This window comes from Equus przewalskii, chromosome 4 (assembly GCF_037783145.1).
Source record: "Equus przewalskii isolate Varuska chromosome 4, EquPr2, whole genome shotgun sequence".
NCBI lineage: Eukaryota > Metazoa > Chordata > Mammalia > Perissodactyla > Equidae > Equus > Equus przewalskii.
The window spans coordinates 97,482,009-97,507,649 of record NC_091834.1 but is presented as its reverse complement, the minus strand read 5'-3'; the positions used below and the strand labels follow the sequence as shown (position 1 = coordinate 97,507,649).

The 25,641-nt window shown below is 39.1% G+C and overlaps 1 protein-coding gene across 4 annotated transcripts in view; it reads left to right on the top strand.

The window, feature by feature from the left end:
* Positions 1 to 15,306: 15,306 nt before the first annotated feature.
* The window catches only part of TPK1 (thiamin pyrophosphokinase 1), a 316,777-nt gene continuing 306,442 nt past the window's right edge, over positions 15,307 to 25,641 (top strand). For 2 of the 4 annotated variants that reach the window (XM_008522611.2, XM_008522610.2), the window contains exons 1-2: positions 16,327 to 16,572; positions 16,695 to 16,753. In XM_008522611.2, the coding sequence (XP_008520833.1) occupies positions 16,711 to 16,753 (43 nt within the window). In that variant the 5' untranslated portion in view covers positions 16,327 to 16,572; positions 16,695 to 16,710. Of the gene's footprint in view, positions 15,562 to 15,718; positions 16,573 to 16,694; positions 16,754 to 25,641 lie in introns of those variants that run through there. The other 2 variants (XM_070616678.1, XM_070616679.1) reach the window with 2 other exon arrangements.

Sequence of the window (25,641 nt, the reverse complement as noted above, 5' to 3'; positions counted from 1 at the left end):
AGTCCTAGAGTAAAGGCTACTGTAGACCCGTCCTAGGAAAGCCTAAGACAAACCTCAAAACAATAAAGCAGATCCTCAAGTAAATTAACTGCCTGTGAAAACAAACTTCAAGACCCTCAAAGGAAGAAAACAAAATTTGAACTCTCAACCACACAAAAATCACAATGCCCAGCATCCAACAAAAACTATCTAGACATGCAAAGGAGCAGAAATACTTGACCCATATCAGGAAGGAAATAAAAAGGCAATAAAGAGATCCCCAAACGACAAGGATGATGAAATTAGCACATAAGAACTCCAAAACAGCTATTATGCTCAAGGATTTAAAGGAAAATGGAAGATATTTGAAAGTGCGAAACAGAACTTCTAGCATTGAAAAACAGAATACCTGAAATGAAAAATTCACAGTGATGCCAGCATTGTGGTGGCATAAGATGCCCCTCATGTTTGTGCCCCCTGTAACAACAAACATTTGGCATCTATCCAAGGACAAAAGTGCCTTTGAGGGAGCTGTGAGACCCAGCACTCTATGCTAAGGAACTCAGGAATTGTCTTGCCCACCCATGCATCAGGTAACAGGAAGACAGATCTCAGTCCTGGTATGGACTTTGCAGTGGCCCGTGTACTGGTTCCAGCCCCTCTCACCCATGCTCTTGGAACCCCTATAAAACATGGTCTTAGACAATCACCTATGGACTAGAGAGCATTTGTTGAAGTACAAGTTTCCAGAGGAGAAGTTCTAGCATACCACTGGGGCAAAAAAATACGAGTTTGGATGCACTTCTCCCAAGGCAGCATAGTTTAGGGCCAATAGAGGTCTTCTTGGGTTATGATTTCTCCCACAAGGGAAAGTAAGAGCATGTGAGTGAGCTCACAACTCCCTCAGCTGTGTGGGATTCTGCCAAAGGGGCTCATGTCTTTCTCGCAACATCCAGAATACAGAATCATGAGCTACATGAGTGAGGGACAAGAAGAAGCTGAGAGAACAGTAGATGAGACTCTAAGAAGACATTAAACAGAAGTGGATCCTAATAACTATGTCACAGAGTCTATCAAGAAGCCCACCCACAAGTCGCAGGGAACATATAACACACAAATGCGCCCAACTAACCCACAGGCACCCCCAGTGCTCCATGTGCCTCACCCACACACACCCCCACCCTGTGCCCAGCTCCCTATAAGTGCTCCTGACAGCAGCAGAAGGAGCAAGCTTCAGAAAATGGTTAATAAACATGCACAGAAAACTGACCCAAATCTACAGACTGAGGAAAGACTACAAATTTGAGCTTTAGTGCCACCTTTTGGAAAACAAAAGACAGGCTGTCAGCACTCGGCCTGATGCCTTGCAGGATCCAGAGCAGTCATAGAACTGAAACATTTGCAACAAGGGAGAAAGAAGCATGGAACAAGTGACCCATAGAAGGACTGAGATAGCCTCAGAATCTCTGGAAGGACTGACAGAAGGCATCTCTCTCCTGAAGCCAGTTAGTAAAGACTGGAGGAGGTGACAACTACTTCAAATGTGAAGACAGCAGTGCAAAACTTCAAAGAACATGAAAAATCAAGGTAACATGACACCACAGAAGGATCACAATAATCTTCCAATAAATGAACCCAAAAACATGGAGATCTGCTATTTACCTGATGAATAATTCAAAATAGCTATCTAAGGAAACTCTATGAACTACAAGAAAATACAGAAAGACAATTCAGTGAAATCAGGAAAACAAAACATGAACAAAATGAGAAGTTTAATAAAGAGATAAAAATCGTAAAAAAGAACCAAAAAGAAATTCTGGAGCAAAAGAACACAATGAATGAAGTGAAAAATGCAATAAAGACCATCAACAACAGAATGAAACAAACAGAAGAAAGAGTCTGTGAGATAGAACAGCAGAAATTTGAAATTATTGAATCAGAGGAGAACAAAGAAAAAGAATGAAAAAGAGTGAAAAAAAAGCCAACATGATCAACAGTGTATTTTCAAAAGAACAAACTTGCAAATTATTGGAGTTTCAGAAGGAGAAGAGAGGGAGAAGAGGGCAGAAAGTTTAATCAAAGAAATAATGGGTAAGAACTTCCCAAATCTGGGGAAAGATTTGGATATCTAAGTTCATGAAGCTCATAGGTCACAAAACAAATTCAACTTAATGAGATCCTCACAGAGACACATTATAATAAAGTTGACAAAAAGACAATCTTTAAAGCAGCAAGAGAAAAAAAAGCGTGTAACTTACAAGGGAACCTCCATAAAGTTATCAGCACATTTCTTAGCAGAAACCTTGTAGGTCATGAGAAAGTGGGATGATATTTCAAAATGCTGAAAGAAAAAAACTGTCATCCAAGAATACTTTACCCAGCAAAGCTGTCCTTTAGAAACAAAGACAAGATAAAGACATTCCTGGACAAACAAAAGCTGAGGAAATTCATCATCACTAGACCTGTCTTATAAGAAATGCTGAAAGGAGTTCTTTAAACTGAAATGAAAGGATGCTAACTAGTAACAGGAACACATTTGAAAATATAAACACTGATAAAGGTAAGTATATAGTCAAATTGAAGTATATAGTAATTATATATTATTTATTATAAATAGTACATATAGTAAATATATATTATTATATTATATCATAAATATAGTCAAATTCAGAATACTCTAATAATGTAATATGGTAGAGTGTTAACTACTTAGTCCTAGTATAAAGATTAAAAGACAAGAGTATTAGGAATAACTATAATTACAATAATTTGTTAATCAATATAAAATATAAAAAGTTAGTTTGACATCAAAAACATAAAATATTGGAGATAAAGAGCATTTTTTGTATGAAGTTAAGTTTTTATCTTAAAATAGACTGTTATCTCTATGAGATGTCTTATGTAAGCCTCATGGCAACCACAAAGCAAAAACCTACAATTGATACACAAAAGATAAAAAGAAAGGAATCAAAGCATACCACTATGGAAAATCATCAATTCAAGAAAGAAGACAATAAGAGAGGAAGAAAGGAACTACAAAACAATTAATAAGAAAACAATTAATAAGATTGCATTGGTAACTCATTACCTATCAATAATTACTTTATATGTAAATAGATTAAATACTCCAATCAAAAGGCATACAGTGGCTGGATGGATTGAAAAAAAAAACAAAACAAGACTCAACTATATGCTGACTACAAGGGACTCACTTCAGCTTTAAGGACATACAGAGGCTCAAAGTGAAGGGATGGAAAAACATATTCCATGCAATGGAAACCAAAAGAGTGCAGGGTTATCTATACTTATATCAGACAAAATAGACTTTAAGTCAAAAGCATAACAAGAGACAAAGAAGGTCATTCTATAATGATAAAGGGGTCAAGTCATCAAGAGTTTATATCAATCATAAATATATATGCACTCAACTTTAAAACACCTAAATATATTAAGCAAATACTAACAGATCTGGAGGGAGAAACAGACCATACAATAATAGGAAGGGACTTCAATGCCTCACTTTCAATAATGGATAGCTCATCCAGATAAAAAATCCATAAAGGAATATTGGACTTGAACAATACTTTAGACCAAATGGACCTAACAGACATATACAGAACATTCCATCCAATAGCAGCAGAACATACATTCTTCTCAAGCACACACAGAACATCCTCCAGTATAGATCATATGTTAGATCACAAAACAAGTCTTAGCTAATGTATAAATTTGCAATATATGTGCTCAGACAACAGTAGAATTAAACTAAAAATCAATAACAAAACATATCTGGAAAGTCCTCAAATATTTGCATATTAAATAGCACATGGATCAAAGAAAAAATCATAAAGGAAATTAAGAGAACATTTTTAATAGAATAATAATAAAATTCAACATATGGGAATTTAGGGATGTAGTTAAAGAACGCTCGCCCAAAGGCAAATTTATGGATTTAAACGCTTATATTTATTTGATGAGAAGAATCTAAAACCAATAACCTAAGCTTCCTACTTAGAGAGCTAACAAGGAAGAGCCAATTAAATCTCAAATAAGTAGGAGGAAAGAAGAAAAATAAAAATGCAAATTTATAAAAGAAAAAAGAAAAACAATGGAGAGGATTGATGGAATCAAAACACCCTTTCAGAAGATTAATTAAACAGATAAAACTCTAGGTAAGTGATAAACAAGAAAAGAGAGAAAATCTAATTACCAATATCAGGAAGAGACAGAGATCATCACTATGAATCCTTCAGAGCTTAAGAGAATAATGAAGGAATATTAGTAATATTATGCCAATAAATTTGACAATATGTGTGAAATAGAAAAATTTCTGGAAAGACACAAATTACCCAAACTGACACAAGAAAAAATATAAAACCTGAATAACTCTATATCTCTTGAAGCAATTGAAGATGCAATTAAAATCTATCCCTCCAGAAAGCTCCAAGCTCAAATGGCTTCACTGGTGAAATTATAAAATATTTGAGAAAGAAGTAATACCAATTCTACATAAACTTCCAGAAAATACAGGAGGAAGGAACTTTTCTCAACTTACTTTGTAAGGCTAGAATCACCATAAAACCAAAACAAAAGATATAAGAAAGGAATACCAACAACTAATACCTCCTCACAAACATAGATGCAAAATCTTTAACAAAATATGAGCAAATCAAATCTAGTAACACATAAAAAAGATAACACATTGTGGCCAAGTGGAGTTTTATCCCAGGAGTTAAGATTAGTTTAACATTTGAAAATCAATCATTATTACCATAGTAACAGAATTAAGTAGGACATTCATATAGTCTTCTTAATAGGTGCAAAAAAGGATACATTTCACAGTTAACACTCATTTGCAGTGAAAATCTCAGCAAAGTAAGGAATAGAAGAGAAATTCCTCAAACTGATAAAGCGCATTTTGAAAAAACCTACAGCCAACCTCATAATTAGTGGTGGAAGACGGAAATCTCTATGCCTCAGATTTGGCAAAAGGCAAGGAGGTCTGTTCTTAGTATTTGCTTTCAAAATTATACCAGAGGTCCTATCCAGCATGATAAGCAAAACATAAAAATGAATAAATAAAAGGCATACAGATTGGAATGGAAGAAATAAAACTGTCTTTATTGCAGACAATATGATCAGTAGATTTGCAGACAACAGGATCTTTAGATTCTAAGAAATCTACAAAAATTTAAATGACTAAGAAGTGAATTTAACAAAGTCACAGGATACAAGACCAATGTAAACAATAACTTGTATTTCTATTTACTAACAACAAACAATTGATGCATAACAGCGAACGTATAAATATCCCTTACCTGGGATTACCCTGAAATATGTGTGTGCCAGCATTTCCCACAGGATTCAGCTCCAGTCTCCCACAGTGGTACCCGGTTTATGCATCCTTCCTTAGCTGCCTTCTTTAATAGCTCCACTCTCTACAAGTGGCTCTGCCCTTCCAAATAACCTACTTGCATTCAAATCCCTGTTTTAGGTTCTCCTTCTGAGGAATCCCAACCAAAACATATAGCAACATGATGTTCCTGGAGTTGAGGAGGTCATGACCAAACTGCTGAGTGACTAGTTCCTGAGAGGTACAGAAAATGAATTCTCTGCCTGCAGACAGGCTCCAGTTTGTGAGTAGATGAAATGAAGGGCTGCATGCTTGCCAGGGTCTCTTCGGTGCGTGGTGACAGGCTATGCCTACAGGAGCTGTTTTGAGTGAATTCCTTTATCAATGTGTGATACATCATGATTGCTTCATCAGTGCAGTGTGATAATGTCACTTTCAATTCACAGCGATGTCTGCAGGCAATTGAAAGGTCGACGATAACCAATGGAAAGTGGTCAGCAATGTCATCTGGCAGCTGTCTACTCTCTCCCACTTCACACTCCAAAGTTGAGCATTAATCCCAGAGGAGTATCGATGGATGGGAAAGAGAAAGATGCGGGACAGCAGGATACTTTTCTCTTCCACTCAAGATAGCTAGCCCCTCAGTCTACTCTGGGAGGTAGGAAAGGAGCAAAGTTTTGAATCAAATATGAGATCTAAGTTCTGCAAGGAACAGTCCTGAATCTTCATAACTGAGCCTATTTTAATATTGTTTTTAATTTAATATTTAATTTTTGTATTAAAGTAAGCATACTTTAATTATAAAAGTGACCAAAATTATGAACTGGAGTGACATCCTAAATGAGCCTCATGCTCACCAGGAGATGGAGGTGGGCGTGGGTGGGGGGTTGGGTGATTTTAAACAGAGCACAGCTGGCAGTGTTATTGAAAAATAAACACAGGTAGATAGCAGTATATATGTGTATTTAAATATAGATACCTAAAGACAGTTTAAGTAAACTGTTTCTGGTCCCTGGAGCATGCATATATATTTAACTATTAAAAAAAAGCATGCATTTGGGGCGGTGTTTCTCAAGTATGATTGTAAATCCATCTGGATCACCTGGACTGTTCATTAAAATGCAGGATACCAAGTCAAACCTCAGACCTAACAAATTATTTCTGGAAGTGTGGCCTCTAAAATCTACATTTTTAAACAAGTTCCTAAGGTGGATCTTATGAACATTAAAGTCTAAGAAGTATTGTTATACATATTTTCCTTCACCTTCCCTTTTTTGGTGATACTTTCATATAAGTATATAGAGATCTGCTTCATGCCATTTAATCACTGCATCAGATTGTGCTGATTTATTTGAGTTAATTTATTCAATCATTCCTCTATTTTGGACATTTTTAACTTTTTGCTATTTCTAACTACACAACAATAACATCTGTGTGCATACATCATTGAAAAGTGTGCAAATACAGGCAGATTCTTAGAAGTAGAAAAGCTGGATCACAGGGCATGTGCATTCAAAATAATTATAGATATTACCAAATTCACCTACCAGAAAAGGATTTACCCATGTACAATACATAAAGGTGTGTGAAAATGACCATTTCCCCAAGTCCTCTTAAACACTAGATATTATTAATATTTTCCATTTTTTAATTAAAAAGTTTATTGTTTTAGTTTGTATTTCTATAATTATCAGAGAGTTGACCATCTTTGACGTATTTATTGGCATTGTGTATTTTTTTCTTCCATGAATAGCTCTTTCTTTTTCTCTCGTTAATTTACAGAAGCTCTTTTTATGTTCTGGATAGTAAGTTTTTGCCTGATATTTATGTTGCATATATTTCTTCCCTCTGTGATGCTTGTCTCTTTAAGATGTTTTTCACTTTATAGGAGTTTAGAATTTCTTAGTGAAATCTGAGTTGACTTCCGAGTTTTGTGAATTACTGAGGAAGACCTTCCTCATCCAAATATTATTTCTTTAAATCCTTACTCAAAAAGGATTTGACTTTTATATTTAGCTTTTAACACATTAGAATTTATCTTTATATGGTGTCAGGTAGAAATTGATTTTTATTCATTTCCACGTATAGACAATTGCATCAAGAATATTTATTAAATATAGTCCTCCCTCAGTATCCTCGGGGGATTGGTTGCAGGACCCCCCTTGGATACCAAAATTGGTGGATGTTCAATCAATGTTTTTGCGTATAACTTATGTACATCCTCCTGTATACTTTAAATCATCTCTAGATTACTTATCATACCTAATACAATGTAAATGCTATGTAAATTGATGTTATATGGTATTGTTTAGGTAATAATGACAGGAAAAAATATTTGTGCACGTTCAGTACAGACACAAACATCATAGGCCTTTCATTCTGCAGTTGGTTGAATCCGCAAAAGTGGAACGTGTGGATAAAGAGGGTCAATTGTATACCACTGTATTTTTTCCCCTACTTTAAAATGTCACTTTTATCGTAAACTAAATTCCCATATATATGAGTTTGTTTCTGAATTCTATTTTGTTCTATTAAACTATCTGTTTCCATGCTAATGCTGCCATTTTTTAGTTACTATGGTGACATATATTTTTATATACCTATTAGGAAAAGTCTCTTCTTATTGACCTTCTTCTTCAAAAAAGTTATTCTTCTCCTGGCATACTTACAAATCACTTTGTAAAATTCCATAAAAATCTCATTGGAATTTTGAAAAGTATAGTTGCTGAGCAAGGGCTCGCTGCCCGATGCTCATAGAATCCAATACTGTGGCACTGGCTTTGGGAGAACCAAGAGCTTTATTGCAGGGTCGCCTGGCAACGAGACGGGAGGCAAGGCTTAAATCTATCTCCTTGAGCTGAAGTGGGGACGGATTTTTAGGGAGTTGGAAGTGGGAGTGATTATGTAAAAATGCTAGCTTGGTGGAATCTGATTGGATGGTGAGAGTGGAAGGATCTTGTAAGTCCAACTTGCTACAAATCGAGGGACCCTTTGCTTCTCACGAGGTGCCCTGTAGCGCTTTTACATCACGTTGGGTTCCACAGTCAGGAATTTTTTTGGTCCTCACGCTGCTTGAGGTCATCTGAGGCCAAGGTTTCTGACATCTGTGCACACTATCTGAAAACCAGCTTACAAAGACATTTTAGAGAAGGAAGTAGGACTCAGCAACTGTAATGGGTAATTCTGAGGCAATTTCACTATTAAATTTATTACATTTATCTGGAGTTTTTTTTTTAGTGAGGAGTCTTCTCAATTAAGAACATGTATGTCTTGTCATGTATAAAAGTCTTTTTATAAAAGCATTTATTAGCTGATGTACCAATTTGGACTAAGGTTGGGTAACATATAACCAAAGGAAAAATAAACTAAATAAGAATGGCTTAAACAAGATAGAAGCTTATTGCTTTCTGTTCTTTCACAAATATAATCGTGGTTGAAACAAGATAAGAGTTTGTCCTCTTCAGTACTGAAAGCCAGGTTACTGACTCCTAAAAGAAGGATGTTGTCTCTTATGCTGGTGGCTTCCAGGCTGCAAGTTGTCAGTGTCTGGGAGTTCATGGAGTGGCCAGGTGTTCCCAAAGCCTTCTATGCATTAAATATTATCCATAGGTTGAATAAATAATATGTCTAGCTCATATTTATTCTGTGGTACAATAGATATTTTTCAGTAATATGTAGATCTTTTGTAGTTAATAAATCCTTCATAAGTATTTTATATATGCATATGTTATATATAAACTATGTAAATTGTTCATATATAAGTGTTATATATATGCTCATTGACTGCTTACTATGTACCATGCACTATGTTTGGCACCGAGAATACAGCAGTGAATGCTTGGCAGAGGCCAAGTCCCTACCTCCCCATGGAAAAGAAGATCAATAAATAAATAAACAGGAAAGTATTCTAAAGAAGAGTAACAGTGTGCCAAGACAGAGGGTAACTAGGGGAGGTAATTTTACATAGGGAAATCAAGAAAGCCTTCTTTGAAGAGGTGACACTTAAGCTCAGAATGAGCCAATTACGTAAAGAACTCGGCAGAGGAGGATGAACATTCTAGGAGAGGGAAAAAAGAAATAGAAAGGAATTGTTCTGCTTAAAAAGCATGACAGAAGCAAGTTTGGCTAGAGATTCAGATGTAAGAAGAACAGTATAAGATAAAATTGGAGATGAACCAAGGCCAGATTATTCAGGGCCTTTTCAGTTTGGATTTTATTCTTAAGTCAGCTGGTAACTTTTAAGCAAGCAGGGACATGATCTGACTTACAATTCAAAAAGAGCGCTTTGGCTACCATGTGAGGACTAGAGGAGAGAGGTTGGAGAGTGGAAAAGGGCCACAGTCAGCAGTTATTATGGAGTCTGAGTGTTGCACATACTGATTGGCTGGTTTGCTCTTCATATCTGTTTTCCCATTCCTGCCGGGAGCCGCCCACCAGTCAGCTAAGCCTCTACCCAAGGACAACGGTCCAGGAGAGAGATGAGGGAACGCACCGCGGACTCTCAGAAGATGGCGATCGGCCGCTCCTGATCCTACTCATGCTACTAATCTTAGCAATATTGCTCCTGCTTTTCTTTTTCTGTACATGGGATATCTTGGGGAAAATCTCTCCAAGCAGGGGAAAGAAGCTGACGTAACCTGGCCTTCTAGGGAATGTTCAGGGAACAACAGCCTGAAGGGAAAAAAACATTCTGACCCCCTCCTGGAAAGGCGGAAAAGGAATTTGGACAGCCCTCAAGGAAGAAGCCTTCTAATAATCAGCCTCAAGGGAAAACATTCCCTCCTCAGGTCCTTCCAGGAGGTAGAGATTATCCTAGGCCTGTTAGGACAAGAGGCAAATGGTGGCACCCACCCAGGAACAGCGACATACAAAAACTACCCCTTCCTAAGGCAACTCATGATCCTGACAAAGTTACAAAGAAATATCATAATATATTGACACAGAGGAATTGGGATTATGATGAGGATTGGGAACCCTATAAAATAGTTAATGATAAAAGAGAAACCCCAAGCACTGTGCCTGTGTGGCTTTCGATCCTCTTATGCTTTGCAATACTTCTGCTTTCGTTATTACAGGAATAAAGATGGAGGCTTAGGGCCATTTGACCCATGAGGAACTAAATCTAGATGTTACACCCCGTTTTGCAATCAGTCTTAAACATCTAGACGCCTAGTAGACATGTAGAAAAGGTCAATATCTATATTTAATAAAGGTTGCTTACTTCTCAGAGACATACTGTGCTAATATTGCAACAAGATATGCTTATGTACCCATTTTGTTTGCCAAAATTATGTACTGAGATAATTCTATGAAATCATAAACGCGTGACCTGGACCCTATATAAGTGCTTGAATGCTTTGAATAAATCAGACTTGGAAACCTCACTTCTAGTCTCACCGTAACTTCTTTCTTCACCGACACTGTTCATCCCTCAGGAAAACCTACCGGCTGGAGCTGGACTCCAGCACATTCCTGTTTAGTAATAGAATCCATTTTTATCTCCACCACCCCATCTTATCGAACAGATTACATTTTCCAGCCGCCCTTAAAGCTAGATGGAGTCACGTGATTAAGTGCTGGCCAATTAGGTTTGGGCAAATGTACTGTGTGAGACTTTGAGGACGCCTCTGACGATGCTGAACTTCACCTGAGCCTGTGCTCTGGACAACAGTGATGACTGAGAAATTCCCCCACCTGTTTGTGTTCCAGGAAAGGGATTACCTCATAGAACCACCCTGCCCTGCATGACTTCAGTGAGACTCCGTGCACACTTTCTCATGACTCCATGAGCCCCTCAGATAGCCCGTCTTCTTGCCTGGACCTCTGAGGAGGCCAGATAGTCCCTGCAACTCCCCATTCTTTCTTTTTTATAATTGAGATACAATTGCCATGAAACATTATATTAGTTTGAAATATATCCAACTCACCCTTCGTTGTCCCATGAATGGTTAGCTGATATTAGAAATGTTTGTCTGCCTGAAAATAGCTAAACACATTACACATTTTCTGTTCAGCTGACTGAGATTTCCCTTGATTGTAAAAACTGTGAATTACCCCATCTGAGACTTGCCTATGATGCCCTATAAAATCTAAGGCAAACCACACCATGGAGACACTCAGATCTTAGGATCTAGGGTGTGCTCCTTTTTTGCAATAGCCTGAATAAAGTCATCTCCTTAATTGTTGGGTGCATTTTGTCTTCCACATCTTTTCTTTCCTTTTATTGAGGAAGATTAGCCCTGAGCTAACATCTGCTGCCAATCCTCCTCTTTTTGCTGAGGAAGACTGGCCCTGAGCTAACATCTGTGCCCATCTTCCTCTACTTTATATGTGGGACACCTTCCACATCATGGCTTGATAAGCGGTGCGTAGGTCTGCACCTGGGATCCAAACTGGAGAATCCCAGGCCACCAAAGCAGGGCCCGCAAACTTAACCAGCCCTGTGCCACCGGGCTGGCCCCTGTCTTTGACATCTTTTTATAAGGCAGGTGGTATATCTTCTTTGCCATTCTTCCTTCCTAATGCTTTAAATGTATGGGTGAAGGCTGGAGCTCAAGCAGCCTTCTTGGACCACAAGGTAGCGTACATTTAAAATGAAGCCTTCTATATCAGACTGTGGAAAGGTCTATAAGAGAAGCATAAAAGAATGTAATAAGATTACAGAGAAAAATGAGATTAATTGTGAGGGGCTTGAGTGAAACTCAAGGAAGGATTTTCAGAGAAGATGATACTTCAGATAGGTTTTAAAATAATGAGGATTTTGATTGATGGATGAGAGGAAATGACAAGGATAACAGAATCTTGATCCAAATTGACATGAACAGGCTGGAACAAGTGAGCAATAGGACAAAAACTGGCGACTTGCCAAGTTTATGGAATGAAAGATAAGGCAAATTAAAATTATTTATCAAGGAGTGCAAAAGAGTAATGATACCAAGGAAAGAAATGGAGACTCTGGGAGAGGCATAAATGAATGATTTCAGTTTTAACCACTTGAATCAGAGGTGATGGTGAAATATTTAAGTGGAAATATCCTAAAGGCAGCTAGAAATACTGCTTCAGCTGTTAAAGCGAGATCATAATAGACATGCATTTTGAAATTGAGAGAATAATTTGATTTTCTGAACAAAAAGACCCTGAAGTGGATGAGCTGATGGAAACTGACAGAAGACTGGAAACTCCAAGACCACTTAGTGGCAGTATAGGAGGAACAGCTGTTGCAGCAAAGAGAATTGAGCGCCAGGGCTCATAGTTTCTGGTAGCTTTTCCCCAACACTTGTTTGGAGCAACACTGCAAAATTGTAAAAGAGATGCCAAGAAAACAGTGTCACGTGCTCCAGTGTCTTTGAGACATTCTGGGTTTGGAGCTAAACAGGTTCTTTACTTCTGGTCTTTATGAAATGTTTAAAGATGGATAAAGTGTTATCAATCTCAAAGGAGGTGGGAGATAGTATGCAGCGTTTTCAAAACTTATTTCACTGAAAAACATTTTTATTACAGAACTTTTTGCAACAATATGCCTGTTTTGAACTCCACCAGTTCAAGAAAAAGGGGGCACAGTGGAAGATAACTAGTGAGTAGGATGGGAGAGCCATCTTTCCATCCTGGAGAAAACTACTTAACTTACTAGTGGGAGTTCCTTCCTACCCCATAGAAGATTTTGAGGTCACAGAATCATTGGAAATTTGGTTGAAGCTATGGGATCTTTCCTCTGAAAATTGAACCATGTCTGTATGTGTGTTGCCTTCTCTGGAAGCCCAAAATATGCTAAGGGTTAACAATGACTCATTAATTTTTTTTTAATATACATTTTTGCAAACTTGACTTAAATTTCTTTAATATGCTTATTGCAAAAGTATTATACAATAAAATACGAATTGTATGGAATAAAAAGTAACATTTCCCTCATCTGTGGCCTCCTATGTACTCCATCCATTTTTCTGAGAGTTCACTTTTAACAATTCTCCATGGATATCCAAATACATTTAAAAATATAAGTGGGGTTATTCTACCATTTGCATTTGTAAAATTTACTCTCTCCTGGACATTTTTCCACATGAGGGCATATTGATTTAGCTTATTCTTTTACCAAATTCTTGGTATGATGTACTATAATTTTCCATTTTTTCCCCACCCTTTATTAATCCATTTAACAAATATTTATTGAGTCTACTGTGGGTAGGTGTCCTGTTGGGCTGGAGAAATAGCCAGGAACAAAACAGATATGGTTCCCACTCTTAGGGAGCTAGTCGGAGGAGACAAGTCACAAACAAGTAAGTTAAATAACTACAGATTGTGAGTATGGCTATGCAGGAAAACAATCCTAGATGAAAGCAGGAGTGACCAGGGGAAGGAAGTCAGTTTTGTGCTGAGCCTTGATGGATGAGCCTGGAGAAGAACTGGAGGAGTAGCATTCCAGGATTCTGCAAACAATTTCATTATGAACAATCAATAAGTACACATTGATTGCTTGCTCTTTGCCAGTAACTCTGCTAGAGTGTGAGGGTTTAAAGGTAAAGATTTAAAATTTGATCCTTGTTCTCTCGGAGCCCACATTTTAGGGTAATTAAATAAAATATAAAAGACCTCAACACAGTGACTGGAACAAAATAATTGTTCAATAAATGTAAATTTGTATTATTATTTAAAAGTAGTTCGCAGTCTGGCAAGTAAATTTATCTCATTGTTCAAGTTTGTTTCTCAGAATGCTAGTGATGTTATGTTTTTCACGTTTATTTGCCATTTGAATATCTCCTGTAATTTGCTCGGACATATATATGCTTGGAGACCATTTTACTGGTTTGTTTGCCTTTTACTGATGGGTTTGTAGTTCTTCATATGATATAGATATGGCAACCACTTGTCTGTTACATGTTCAAATATTCACCCTCCACCTCCAGTTTGTTGTCTTTTAGTTTTACTAGTGGCATCTTTAAACGTGCACTTTTGAAATTTATTGTGGTTAAATATTTCCATTTTCTTCTTAATGACTTTGGGAGAAACTTTATCTAGATTACACATAAAAACTTTGCAAGGATGTATGCTACCAACAGTGATGTCATCAAGGCATACGTGGGATACCATATTGATGGAGAGCCACAAACGTTTGTTGCAAACCTATATATGCTAGGCACCGGGCCGGGTGTCTGTCCACATCAAGTCATTTGATCCTCACAGACCCCTTCCAAAGTCGGCAACATCGTTCCCGTTTTATACCTGCGGGAACTGAGGTAGAGTCCCAATGCCCAAAGCTAGTGGGTGACATCGTTGAAATGTCATGCCTGTGGCAACTGTGATCACAAACTCATAATATTTAATTTTACAAATATAAATGTGAAGTCCCTAGCAGTTTGGTCTAAAATTGAGTATGAGATACGTATACGCTTAGCTTAAGGGTGGCTAATGAGAAAAACATCTGGAAGTTCTATTTGATCCGACAGCTGGAAAAGTTAACAAGCACAGGCAACATTGTACTCTTCTATGGTTCCATCACCCCTAGAACATGGTGACCAGTGTCAAAGATAAATAGCCAGATATTAGTTAAAGTGGTGAAAACAGATTTTATTCAGTAACTACTGGCAGGAGAAAGAACTGAGCTCCATTCTGATTTGTGCAGAGGTGATCTGGATGTTTTAAAGGGAACATAAGGGAAGGGGAAGATGGGGGCTCAGCACAGTCAGAGAAGTGAGAAATGACAACGGGTTGGTCAGTGTGAACGGCATTAGCACAGCTCTGTTCGATAGCTGGCAGCTATGGAAGCCAGGATTCTATCCTCCCACAGAGACTGGGAGACAGGCCCCATCCTTTCTGATGACTGCATTCAAAGGAATGGCTCTCCTGTCCCTGAGAAAGGGACACTTCTGAGTTACAAGAGATACATATTCACAACTTTAAGCCCTTTGTGAGGTCAAGGCATATCATCAGGTGTTGGCTAGGACAGACAGTAAATTCTCCTGGCAGCCTTGAGCTTTCTCAGGCGGGCATTTTACTGCAGGGGTGGGGTCATCCTAGGGACACGCCGTATGCTGCTAGAAGTCATGCTGGAATTGGGACAAGTCTCTTATGCAGGGGTTTGCACGAACTGTTACGTGGAGAGCGGTGCTCTTCTCACCAGTTCTTGGAACCACGATTTACAGGAACATTAAATACGGAGAATGGGAACCAGGACGGTAGAGTCTGAAATCACATCATACAAGAACCTTGAGGGAACTGAGTTTAGCGTAGAAAAGGTAATGCCTAGGAAGTGTAACTCTCTACAACCCCGCTTAAGAGGGTTGTGAGGACCAGAGATCTCTCCACATGACGGTCCGGAGGAGGGGGTGGGCAGTGGTAGGTACAGGGAGGGGATTTTAGCCTAAAGAAAGAACTTTTCCGGAGCTTAGGCTTGCTCAGTCTTGGAAAAGGTTGCATGGCAACCGAATGCGCTCTTCATCTTGGGAGCGCTGCAGCGAGTGGGGCTGCATGCAAACGGCTTCAAGTTTCCTCCAACAAAAACTTCTATGCTTGTTTCCACCAAGGGAAAGAAGAGCAGACCCTAACGAAGGCGGGTTCAGTAAGGATCCTGCAGCACGCGAGTGATCAGCCAGCATGGGGACCGAGAAAAGGGCTCTGGAAAACCGGGGAAGTTTGCTTGGCTCTGCAGCCAGGCTGAAGAAGGGTGATGGGGCATCTGCTGCTCGGTTTTGAGCAAATAGCGGCTTCCTTACTAAAGTTCCGAGAAGAGCGCTCGGCAGAAACGGCCGGGCCGGTTGGAGGGGAGAGCTAGCCTAGCACTCAGGGAGGAAGGAAGCGGCGGCCGGCAGGCGGACACGGCCCCGGGGCCCCGCGGCCCAGGCGGGGCTCTCGGAAGGAGGCGGGGCCGCCTCGCGCGTCCTTTACTTAAAGCTGCGAGCGCCGGCCGCGCGCGCTCCCTGAGGCGTCGCAGCCGAGCGCCGAGCGGTCGATCGCCCTCGCTCTCGCGGCCTGCGCTCCGCTCCCCGGGGGCTCCACCCGCCGTTGTGTAAGTGCGACTGCCGCCCGGCGGGCTGTCCGCGTCCTCGGCGCGCGGGCCGGGGGAGGCGGCGGGAGCGCGGGGAGGGGGTGGCCGCCTCTCGCTGCCCCAGAGTCCCCGGATGGTGACGGATGCAGTGGGAGAGGCTGGCTGGGCGGCCCGGAATCCCGTGGCGTCGTTCCCCGCGGCCGTGGCGCCACCGGCGAGCCGTACCCGGGCTTGGAGGCCGAGCGCCACCGCTCGTTCTGAGGTCCGCCCCGGGCACGCTGCCCCGAGCATTGCATCAGAGCGGCCCGATGTTCTGGCGAGTTCGCGCGCTGTTTAATTAGCTAGGAAAAATTCTAACTGGCATTTTAATTTTTTTTAATGCAGAGGCGAGTGATCCGATATGGAGCATGCCTTTACCCCGCTGGAACCTCTGCTTCCCACTGGTATTGTATCTCCTTCCACGTTTTACAGTGTCACTGACGTGCCCCTCCCCAGAGCCCTGAACACTTATCAGGGCTGGACCGTAGACCCAGGATGGTTTACAGTCGGCCTCGGGTTGCCCTGCTCTGAGCCCTTAGGTGTATTACTCCACCTCTCTTGTGCTTCAGTGTCCTAATCTGGACAAAACGGGACTAGATATCAGTCCTTGCCATATGGAGTTGTGAGGACGAAGTGACTGGATATATTGTATGCATTCCACCTGGAGGAGTCAGGACGACCTGTAATATTAACTGTCAGGCCTCCAACTGCCGTCTAATCTCCAACACAGCAGAACAGTAGGCACCGAAGGGGTAAAGATCGGTCGTTATTCCCTGTCCATTGTGCATTTTTAATCCGTTCAAACGGCCCAAGATTTTCCAATAAAAGATTAGTAAATGGCCATATAAAACGTTTTAAAGATACAACACTCAAGGATTTTTGTTTTACAGTTTCAAATTGTTGTAATTCACATGGAAATAGATGGAAGGAATGAGTTTTTCTGAGGCTAGTTAGTAAGATTCATTCTCATGTGTAGCAGTTGACTTGTGTGATAATTCCATAACATTAAATATATTGTTTACCAGTTTTTATTGTGTGTATGTTGTGTAGAACTAGTTTATTAGTTCATAAATTTAAACAATGCATAATTTCTTAATATTTCAAGTTGTTTTCTGTAAACACATGAATTCATGGGTTTTGTTTAGGGTACTCAATTTGATTTGAACTTGTCAGTTTTCCCACATCGTGGGAGTGTTGATGGTAAAGCAATTAAAGAATGGAAGTAGAGATTTTTGACTCTTTACTCTCCATTCATTATCCTAAGTTGTTTTCATACACCTTTATAGCTTATTTACAGGTGAAGGAAAACAGAGACAGAACGAGAATCTGAACCCGGATATGTTTGACTTGGTTAAAAGGTTGGGTGTTTAGTTATTACTGTAAACAGCATTTCAAAAGTTCAGAAAAGCATTGGCAAACATAGACATTTTGCAAAGTAAATTTCATAGTGTTCAGTTATCCAATAATAGCCGGATGAACAGCGTTTCCAAGAGTAACATTTGATCCCGGTGGCCTGTTGACTTTCGGATTTGTTGCTAAAACCTAAGCGCTTTACTGACTAAAGATTTCTGGTGTTTTCTAGGTTGAAGAGCATGAGTGCTATATAGTAGAGTTTAGACCCAGGAATCAGACTCTGGGTTTAAGTCCTAGCTTTGCCACATAGTTACCTGACCTTGTTTTTCAACTGCTTCATCTGTAAAGTAGGAATACGTCACAGGGTTGTTGTGAATATAAAAGAGTTGTAATAAACGTAAAGCCCTTAGTGTCAGTAGTGATAAGCTGTTATATTGGGCAGTAAGTCTAAAGGGAAAACAAAAAGGCAGTTGGGTTTCAGGGTCAATGCTGAGATGGAAGAGGTTTGAGGCAGTAGACTGTAGTAAAGACAGACAGCTCTGCTCCCTCTGTTTTTATCAGAGGCTTGGTGGAGAAGGCTGTGGCACCTCAAGTCAGACCTCTGTAAGCCCCGCACTGGAGCAGGGCATATAGGGGACGCAGAAGAGCTGTGATACCCCATAGAAGCACAGATCCACTGAGATGAGCCAGAACCCAGTGCTCCCCTGGGGGCTTCTGTGTGATTCAGTGCTTCTCATAGTTTCTTCCTCTTCTTCAGCATAAAAGCCTGTAAAGATTCCTCTCTCCTCTCCAGCACTGGTCTTGAAACGAGGGGCCCAGGCAAGTTTATGGTTGACTCTAGATGTGTAAGAGAGATTTAAAAACAGCCATGTATTGTGAGGGACCAGTGCAGTGTCCTGCCCTTGATAGTAATTCAGTCAGTATTAGAGGTTAACTGTATGTTAGAGAGATTACCTTCCTCACACAGACATTTCATACTTATCTAGCAGAGAAGTCGTTTTTCTGTTAATAACTTCCGTAAATTTAATTTGTAGGCATGATGGACCTAAATGTTTACTCAGATTTACTATAGTGGACAGTCTAACAGTTCAGCTGGTTCTCTTCAGGATTGCCAGGCAGACCAAAATGCTTCTCTCTCTGGGATGATCTAGCTCAGAGAGACGATTTAAAAAAAATCTCTGCTTTTTGTAACTAAAGTAAGTGCTTATTATTTAAGGAAAAACTATTGTCTCGCCTAGAATGTGGAAGTTTCCTGTAATCCCTCTTCTGGAAATAACTTTTGGCATAAGTTCTAAATGCTTATTTTGGTATATATGCCAGTATATTGTTGCTCTTGTTTTAAACAAAATGGATTCATGCTATAAATTGTTTTCTAAATTACTCTTGAGGCAGTGAGTGAAAATATATATTTTTTACTATGAACATTGTTCTCTTTGTTCAGTTTTTTCAAGCAAAATAGAAATGTTTCTCAAGTAGAAAGTCCATCCTACTTCCCAGAGATTACCATTCTAAAACTGTGTTCTTCTAAGGTGTGTGTATATGCAAATAAGTAAATGAAATAGGACCTATTTTACACCCTTCTCTGCAACTTTTTTCACTTACTTATTTCACTTACTTATTTGTTATGGTCCATATGTACATGTATTCCAATTTTGTTTTTTTAATGGGCAGTATGATCTCAAATGAAATAGTCTTTATTAATAGACATTTAGATTATTTCTAGTTTTTATTGTTATAAACTACAGTGCATATCTTTGGTCATAATATTTCTGCCTATTTGAGTATATCAGGCTCCATTTCTGGAAAGGGAATTGCTGGATCAAAGGGCACGTCTGCATTTCTGTTATCAAGAGGAACTAACAACTAGCTAGTGTATAGCCTTTGATAGGAGGTGCTGGGGGGCTACAAAAGTGATCCCTTCTATCCAGGAATTTATGGTCGTGTGGAGAGTCAAGAACAAAACGAGGCTTCTAGTTAGCTGTTGAAATTATGCAGTAGAGAACCTGCATAGGAACCTTAGGGACTCAGGAGGAGACGAGGGCAGGCTGGAGTAGGCAAAGAGATCAGGGAGTGGACGAACAGACATCATCTGGGCCTCCAGAATGCGCTGGATTTAGATGGAGAGAGGCCTCGGGAAAGCAGGAGAGCATTGCAGGTGATGGTCTGACTGTGAAGAGCTCACCTGGTGGTGAGTAAAAACAAGGAAGGTGACTTGAGGGGAGGGTGCAGATGGAGATTTTGGACGAAGGCGGTTGAGCAGTGAGGGTAAAACCAGATTGTGGAGAATAGAGAAATTTAATGCAGGGTAGGAGATAGCAAGTTTTTGAAGTTTCTGTGTCCTTCTTCCTTTGGAACATTCTATATAAAGCATCCTTTTATATACCCTAAAGCTCAAATAATTTGTGTCATCCATGTCATGGTTCTGCGTTGCTAATCAGATATAGGTTAAAGTCTTTGTCTTGGCCTTGAAGGCCCTCCAAGATCTGATTCCTACCTACTTTTCCAGAATTCCTTTTTTATCATTGACCTGTCTGTGCCGTTCCAAGCTGAGCTACCCATTATTGACTCATGTGAACACTTGGGCCAGCTTCAGTACTCTTGCCTTAGCTCATGCTAAATTTATCACCTGGAATGTTCTTTTCCAGTCCTTAGAATTGTTATTCTTAAGTTTTAGCCATTCTAGTGGGTGTGTAGAGGTTTGTCTGTAATTTTGCATTTCCCTTATGGCAGAATTCTGATCTTGTCACGTGTTTATTGGTTGTTTTCGTATCTTTTTGAATTGCTTGTCTCTTGCCATTTTTCTATTGGGTTGTCTTCTCTTTTTTAAATCAGTTTGTAGGAGTGTTTTTATGTTTTAAATTGAGATATAATTGACATATAACATGGTATTAGTTTTAGGTATATAGCATAATGGTTTGCTATGTGTATTTTTGGGAAATGATTACCAAGTAGGAGTTTCTTTGTGTAGTCTGGATACAGTTCTTTAAATCTTGATTTTCTCATCAATGAAATAGAGAGAATGACGCTTTCCAAGGAGAGTTGTGAAGATTAAAAAATATCTGTAAAGCATTTAACACTGATAGATAGTAAGAGTACAAATGTTTTAGGTATTTCTCTAAATGCCTTAACTTTTTATCTAAAGGTTGTTTTATTTTTCAGTTAATGAGGAATAATATTTAAATGCTGAGGGCGTACTATTGCTGTTTTAAACTGTAAAATTGGGTGCCGTTTCAAAATATTCTTATAAATCTGGACTTTTTTTGCTTTGTTCCTTGGTGTCTGTGGTCATTTCAGTTTTTATCATGAAGCTTTATGTTTAGAACTCCATATGTTTGAAAGTAAAGTTTGTTTTAAATGCTTCATAAAATAAAAGTGAAAAGTCAAACCATCCTCAGAGTCATTATTTCACATGTGCTTATTTCACACACTTAAGTCGCAGAGCAAACAGTTACAGAAGTTTTAATTTCTGGTTTAATAAAAATACTGATGTTACTTTTAAATTTTTCCCTATTTTTGTGACATAGTACATATTCATTAGAAAAAATAGATAAACAAAAATGAAATAAAAATACCGTATTCCAGCCTCTCAGAGATTACCACTATCATCTCCATGTATGGGTACATTTGGTATGCAAGTATTTATATTTATATCCTTCCAGGTATTTGCTGTGTGTGAATACACAGTTAGGTATTTTAAACCAAAATGAGAACATGCTGTAAGTTGCTTTATTCCGTTCATAACTCCTCTTTTCCATATGAAATTTCATGGTATCGAGTACCATCCGTATTTAAATTTTCCTCTTGTTCCAAAAATAGCTCTTCCAGTTGCTTTTTCCAAGCCAGGACCACCTGTGCATTTGGTTCAGCCTTTTTAAATCTAGGACACTTGTCCCTCACATTTTAAACCCTCCTTAACATTGAATATTGACGTTTTAAATAAAGCTTTTACATCTCTCTTAAATGGATCTGATGGAATAAAAAATACAGCAATTTGATATGAATCATCATTCACTTAAAAAATATATAATAAACTCCAAAAGTTCCACTTTATTTTCCTCACATAATTTAATCATCATAAATAAATTTTATGCTAGAAAGTCTTATCTATTACTCTATATTTCTTTGTGAAAAGATTATATGCATTTAAATTTTAAGAAGATTCCTGTGACCATAATGCTCTTGGGAGTTATTTCTTCTGAACTGAATTACCATTGTTGAGGTTTATTCTGAATTGAATTACCATTTTAAGTATTAGGAGTATGCACTTGAGCAAGTCAACATAATTATATTACAAATTTTTGTAATAACTAACATTTACATAACACTGTGTGCTAGGCATGGATTTAGTGCTTCAACAGGGGAAAGCACATAGAAAAGTTTTGGAACTAGAGGACCCAGGTTTGAGTTTTAGCTGCCCTCTTCACTAGTTATGTGACCTTGGACATGTCATTTAATTTCTTAGAGCCTTAGTTTCTTTATCTACATGAAAGAATATATCCAAACATGAAGTCCTGGGGCAAATTTAAGATATTATAAAGTATAAAAAGCAAGTTTAAGAAGTAGAGTCCTATGCAAATGTAAAATATTTTCCACTAGATGAACCTTTTTTTTTTTTTTTTGGTAAGGAAGGTTGGCCCTGAGCTAACATATGTTGCCAATCTTCCTTCTTTTGCTTGAGGAAGATTGTCACTGAGCTAACATCTGTGCCAATCTTCCTCTGTTTTGTATGTGGGATGCTGCCACAGCACAGCTGAAGAGTGGTGTGTCGGTCTGCATCCAGGATCCAAACCCACAAACCCTGGGCTGCCAAAGCGGAGCGCAGGAACTTAACCACTATGCCACTGAGCTGGCCCCTAGGTGTACTTTATTACACTGATTATTAAATTTTGAAATCCCTGCATTCATTTTTCTAATTAATTCTCAAAGGTGATAGCTACCCATTTTAGTAAATCTGTTCAGTCCAGTTAGGTGAAACTGTTCAGGCAAGTCTACCAGAACTTTGTTTCCTGAATTTTGTAATTTTCTTCCATGCTTGTTGAACTGTTAATTGTAGACGGATGAAATTTTTAATAGTGGTCATAGTTTTTTTGATGCCTCATTGTGAAGTGGTGATGAATCCAGGAATAGCCTGTTCAGTATAATATTCATGCCATCTCATACTGGAACTTAATTTCCATTGAAAATGTCTGATTAATTTCACAAAAGGCATCATAAAACCTGAAGATGGGTATTAGCGTTCCTTGATTTACTAGTGGCTAATCTGGGAATCCCTGGGTCATCTGTGCCTGGAGTTCTGACTCCTTTGTAATGGTGAGTGTATACTGCCTGCGTACATCTGTAGTTCTTTGTATTTTGCAGTGACAGACGGACCTCTCAAGAACTGGTGGTAGCAATCATAGGTATGAACGTAGCCTTAAACTATTAACTCCCTTCTTTAATCTCAGCAAATCATAATAAAAATGACGTAAGGGTAGATTTGACTCATTTACATGTGTATTTAATTTTGAATTAAAGATTCTTCGATAATATAGTAGTAAGATGCTTCTTGGTCCCATCGCCCAACTAAGCAGGCATTCTTGTTAGAAACTTCTGGTTTGGTCTCTTCTCTAGATCTGTGCTGTCCAATACCGTTTCCGCTAGCTACATGTGGCCACTGAGCACCGGAAATATGGCTAGTGTGACTGAAGAGCTGCATTTGTAATTTAAGTGTGAAAAGCAGAGCTACAGTCAGTTATTGGAAAGTTTTTAAGTGTTTGGAGCAATGTGTTAGTTTACTGGGGCTGCCGTAGTCTGGGTGGCTTAAACAATAGTTTATTTTCTCACACTTCTCAGGCTGGAAGTCCAAGGTTAAGGTGTTGGCAGGTCTGGCTTCTTCTGAGGCCTCTCTCCTTGGCTTGCAGGTGGCTGTCTTCTCTGTGAGTCCTCCTGGGTTGCTCCCTGATCTGTGTGTCTTCTGTGTTCTAATCTGTTCTTGTAAGGATACCAGTCATAGAGGATTAGGCCCCCCCGGATGACTTCATTTTACCTTAATTACCCGTTTAAAGGTCCTAGCTCCAAATATGGTCACATTCTGAGGTCCTGGAGGTTAGGGCTTCTACACAGGAATTTGTGGGGTACACAGTTCAGCTCAGAACAGATTATGTCAATTTACTTTTTCAGGTGTAAATTTTTTTAAGTTGACTTGGTCCGTATTTCAGAATTCTCATGATACCAAATTAGGGAGGTTTTAATATCACTCCAATAGAATGGCTGGTGGTATATGAATCAAAAAGAGTCAGTTTTGGTCTTTTATTTTAAAGATTGGCACCTGAGCTAACATCTGTTGCCAATCTTCTTTTTGTTTTTTCCTCCTCTTGTTACCGAAACTTTGGTCTCTGATCCCGATGCCAGACCAAATAACAAGAACAGAGTCTTGTGTGAAAAAGGAAAAAAGGCTTTACTTTGCCAGAGAGAGGGAGCAAATCAAGGGCTAGTGCCTCAAAAATTGCTAGCTCCCCGTTAAGAAACACGTAGGGGTTTTTATTTGGGGTTTTAGGTAGGGGAGGGGGGCCATGGATTTCTTGGTCAGCATTTTCCCATTGGCCTGTGTCTGAGGCTGCTTCCAGCAGAGGAGACAAAACATTTCTCAGATGAGTGTCCTTGGCTGGGTATCTCCATGGTGGAAGGTAAACTCTGACATCAGGAAGCCGAGGAGTTGGTCCTGGGAAGCTTCGGTTTCTTGATATTCTCTGGACATTAGTTTCTCTGTAAAAGAACTTCAAGGTCCCGTGATTAACCACAACTTTAGTGGGAGCCCAGCGTGAGGCCATCTGGACTTTAACAATTAGTAACTTCTATTTGGCTCTATAGCTCAGGGAGTCAGAGGTTAAAGAAACAAGCACTTACATATGAGTGTGACTAAAGACCCAGGGAACTGGAAATGTGTGCTTTTAGTTTTAATCCATATATGCTGGGTTCACTGTAGGGGAACCAATATCAGGGCTGATATTAACTAAGAGCCAGTAACATTCTTCTCCCCAAAGCCCCCCAGTAGATAGTTGTATATTCTAGTTGTAGGTCCTTCTGGTTGTGCTATGTGGGACACCACCTCAGCATGGCTGGATGACCAGTGCTGTGTCCATGCCTGGGATCTGAACCTATGAAACCCTGGGCCGCCAAAGCGGAGCGTGTGAACTTAACCATTCAGCCATGGGGCCGGCCCCAGTGTTGGTCTTGTTTAGTCGCTGTTTTGTACTTATATACAAAATTTTCTCTCTTCCTTAGCACTTCCTCAGTATCTGTTATGGGCTATACTCCAGTAAAGGCTGTCAAAAAATAAAGCGATTGACAAACTTTACTGTGAAAGAGTTCAGTCTGCAGCAGGTTGTCTAATACAATAGAAATGTAGTTTCATATGTAATTTAATATTTTCTAGTAACTCCATTAAAAAGGTACAACAAATGAATTTAATCTTAATTATATATTCTATTTAATCCAATATATCTAAAATGTTATTTCAAAACATAATCAAAATGAACAGTTATTAGTGTAATAGTCTATGTTTTTTTTGTGCTAAATCTTCAAACTCGAGTGTGTAGTTTATACTTCTAGCACATCTCAATTCAGATGCTAAATTTTCAGTAAAAATACTTGATCTATATTTAGAGTGTCCTAATTTGTCAAATATTTTGTTTTCATATCAGCAAGGAGCAGTTCATAGACTCATAATTTTGGAGGGAACTTTGTACACCAGGAGTAGAATATTCCTTTTCCAAGGAAAGCCTTTGGAAAGAGGTATTGGGGATACAACTGGGACTGAAACCTGGGTTTTCCGACTATATATTTTTCCTAATATCAACATGGCTTTTCTGTTGTTTAAATTAAAGTACTGTGCCTGCTTTGAAACTTGGAAAACTTGCAGGGTTTTTCTTTTTTTTTTTTAACAGAAGCTTTCATCTCT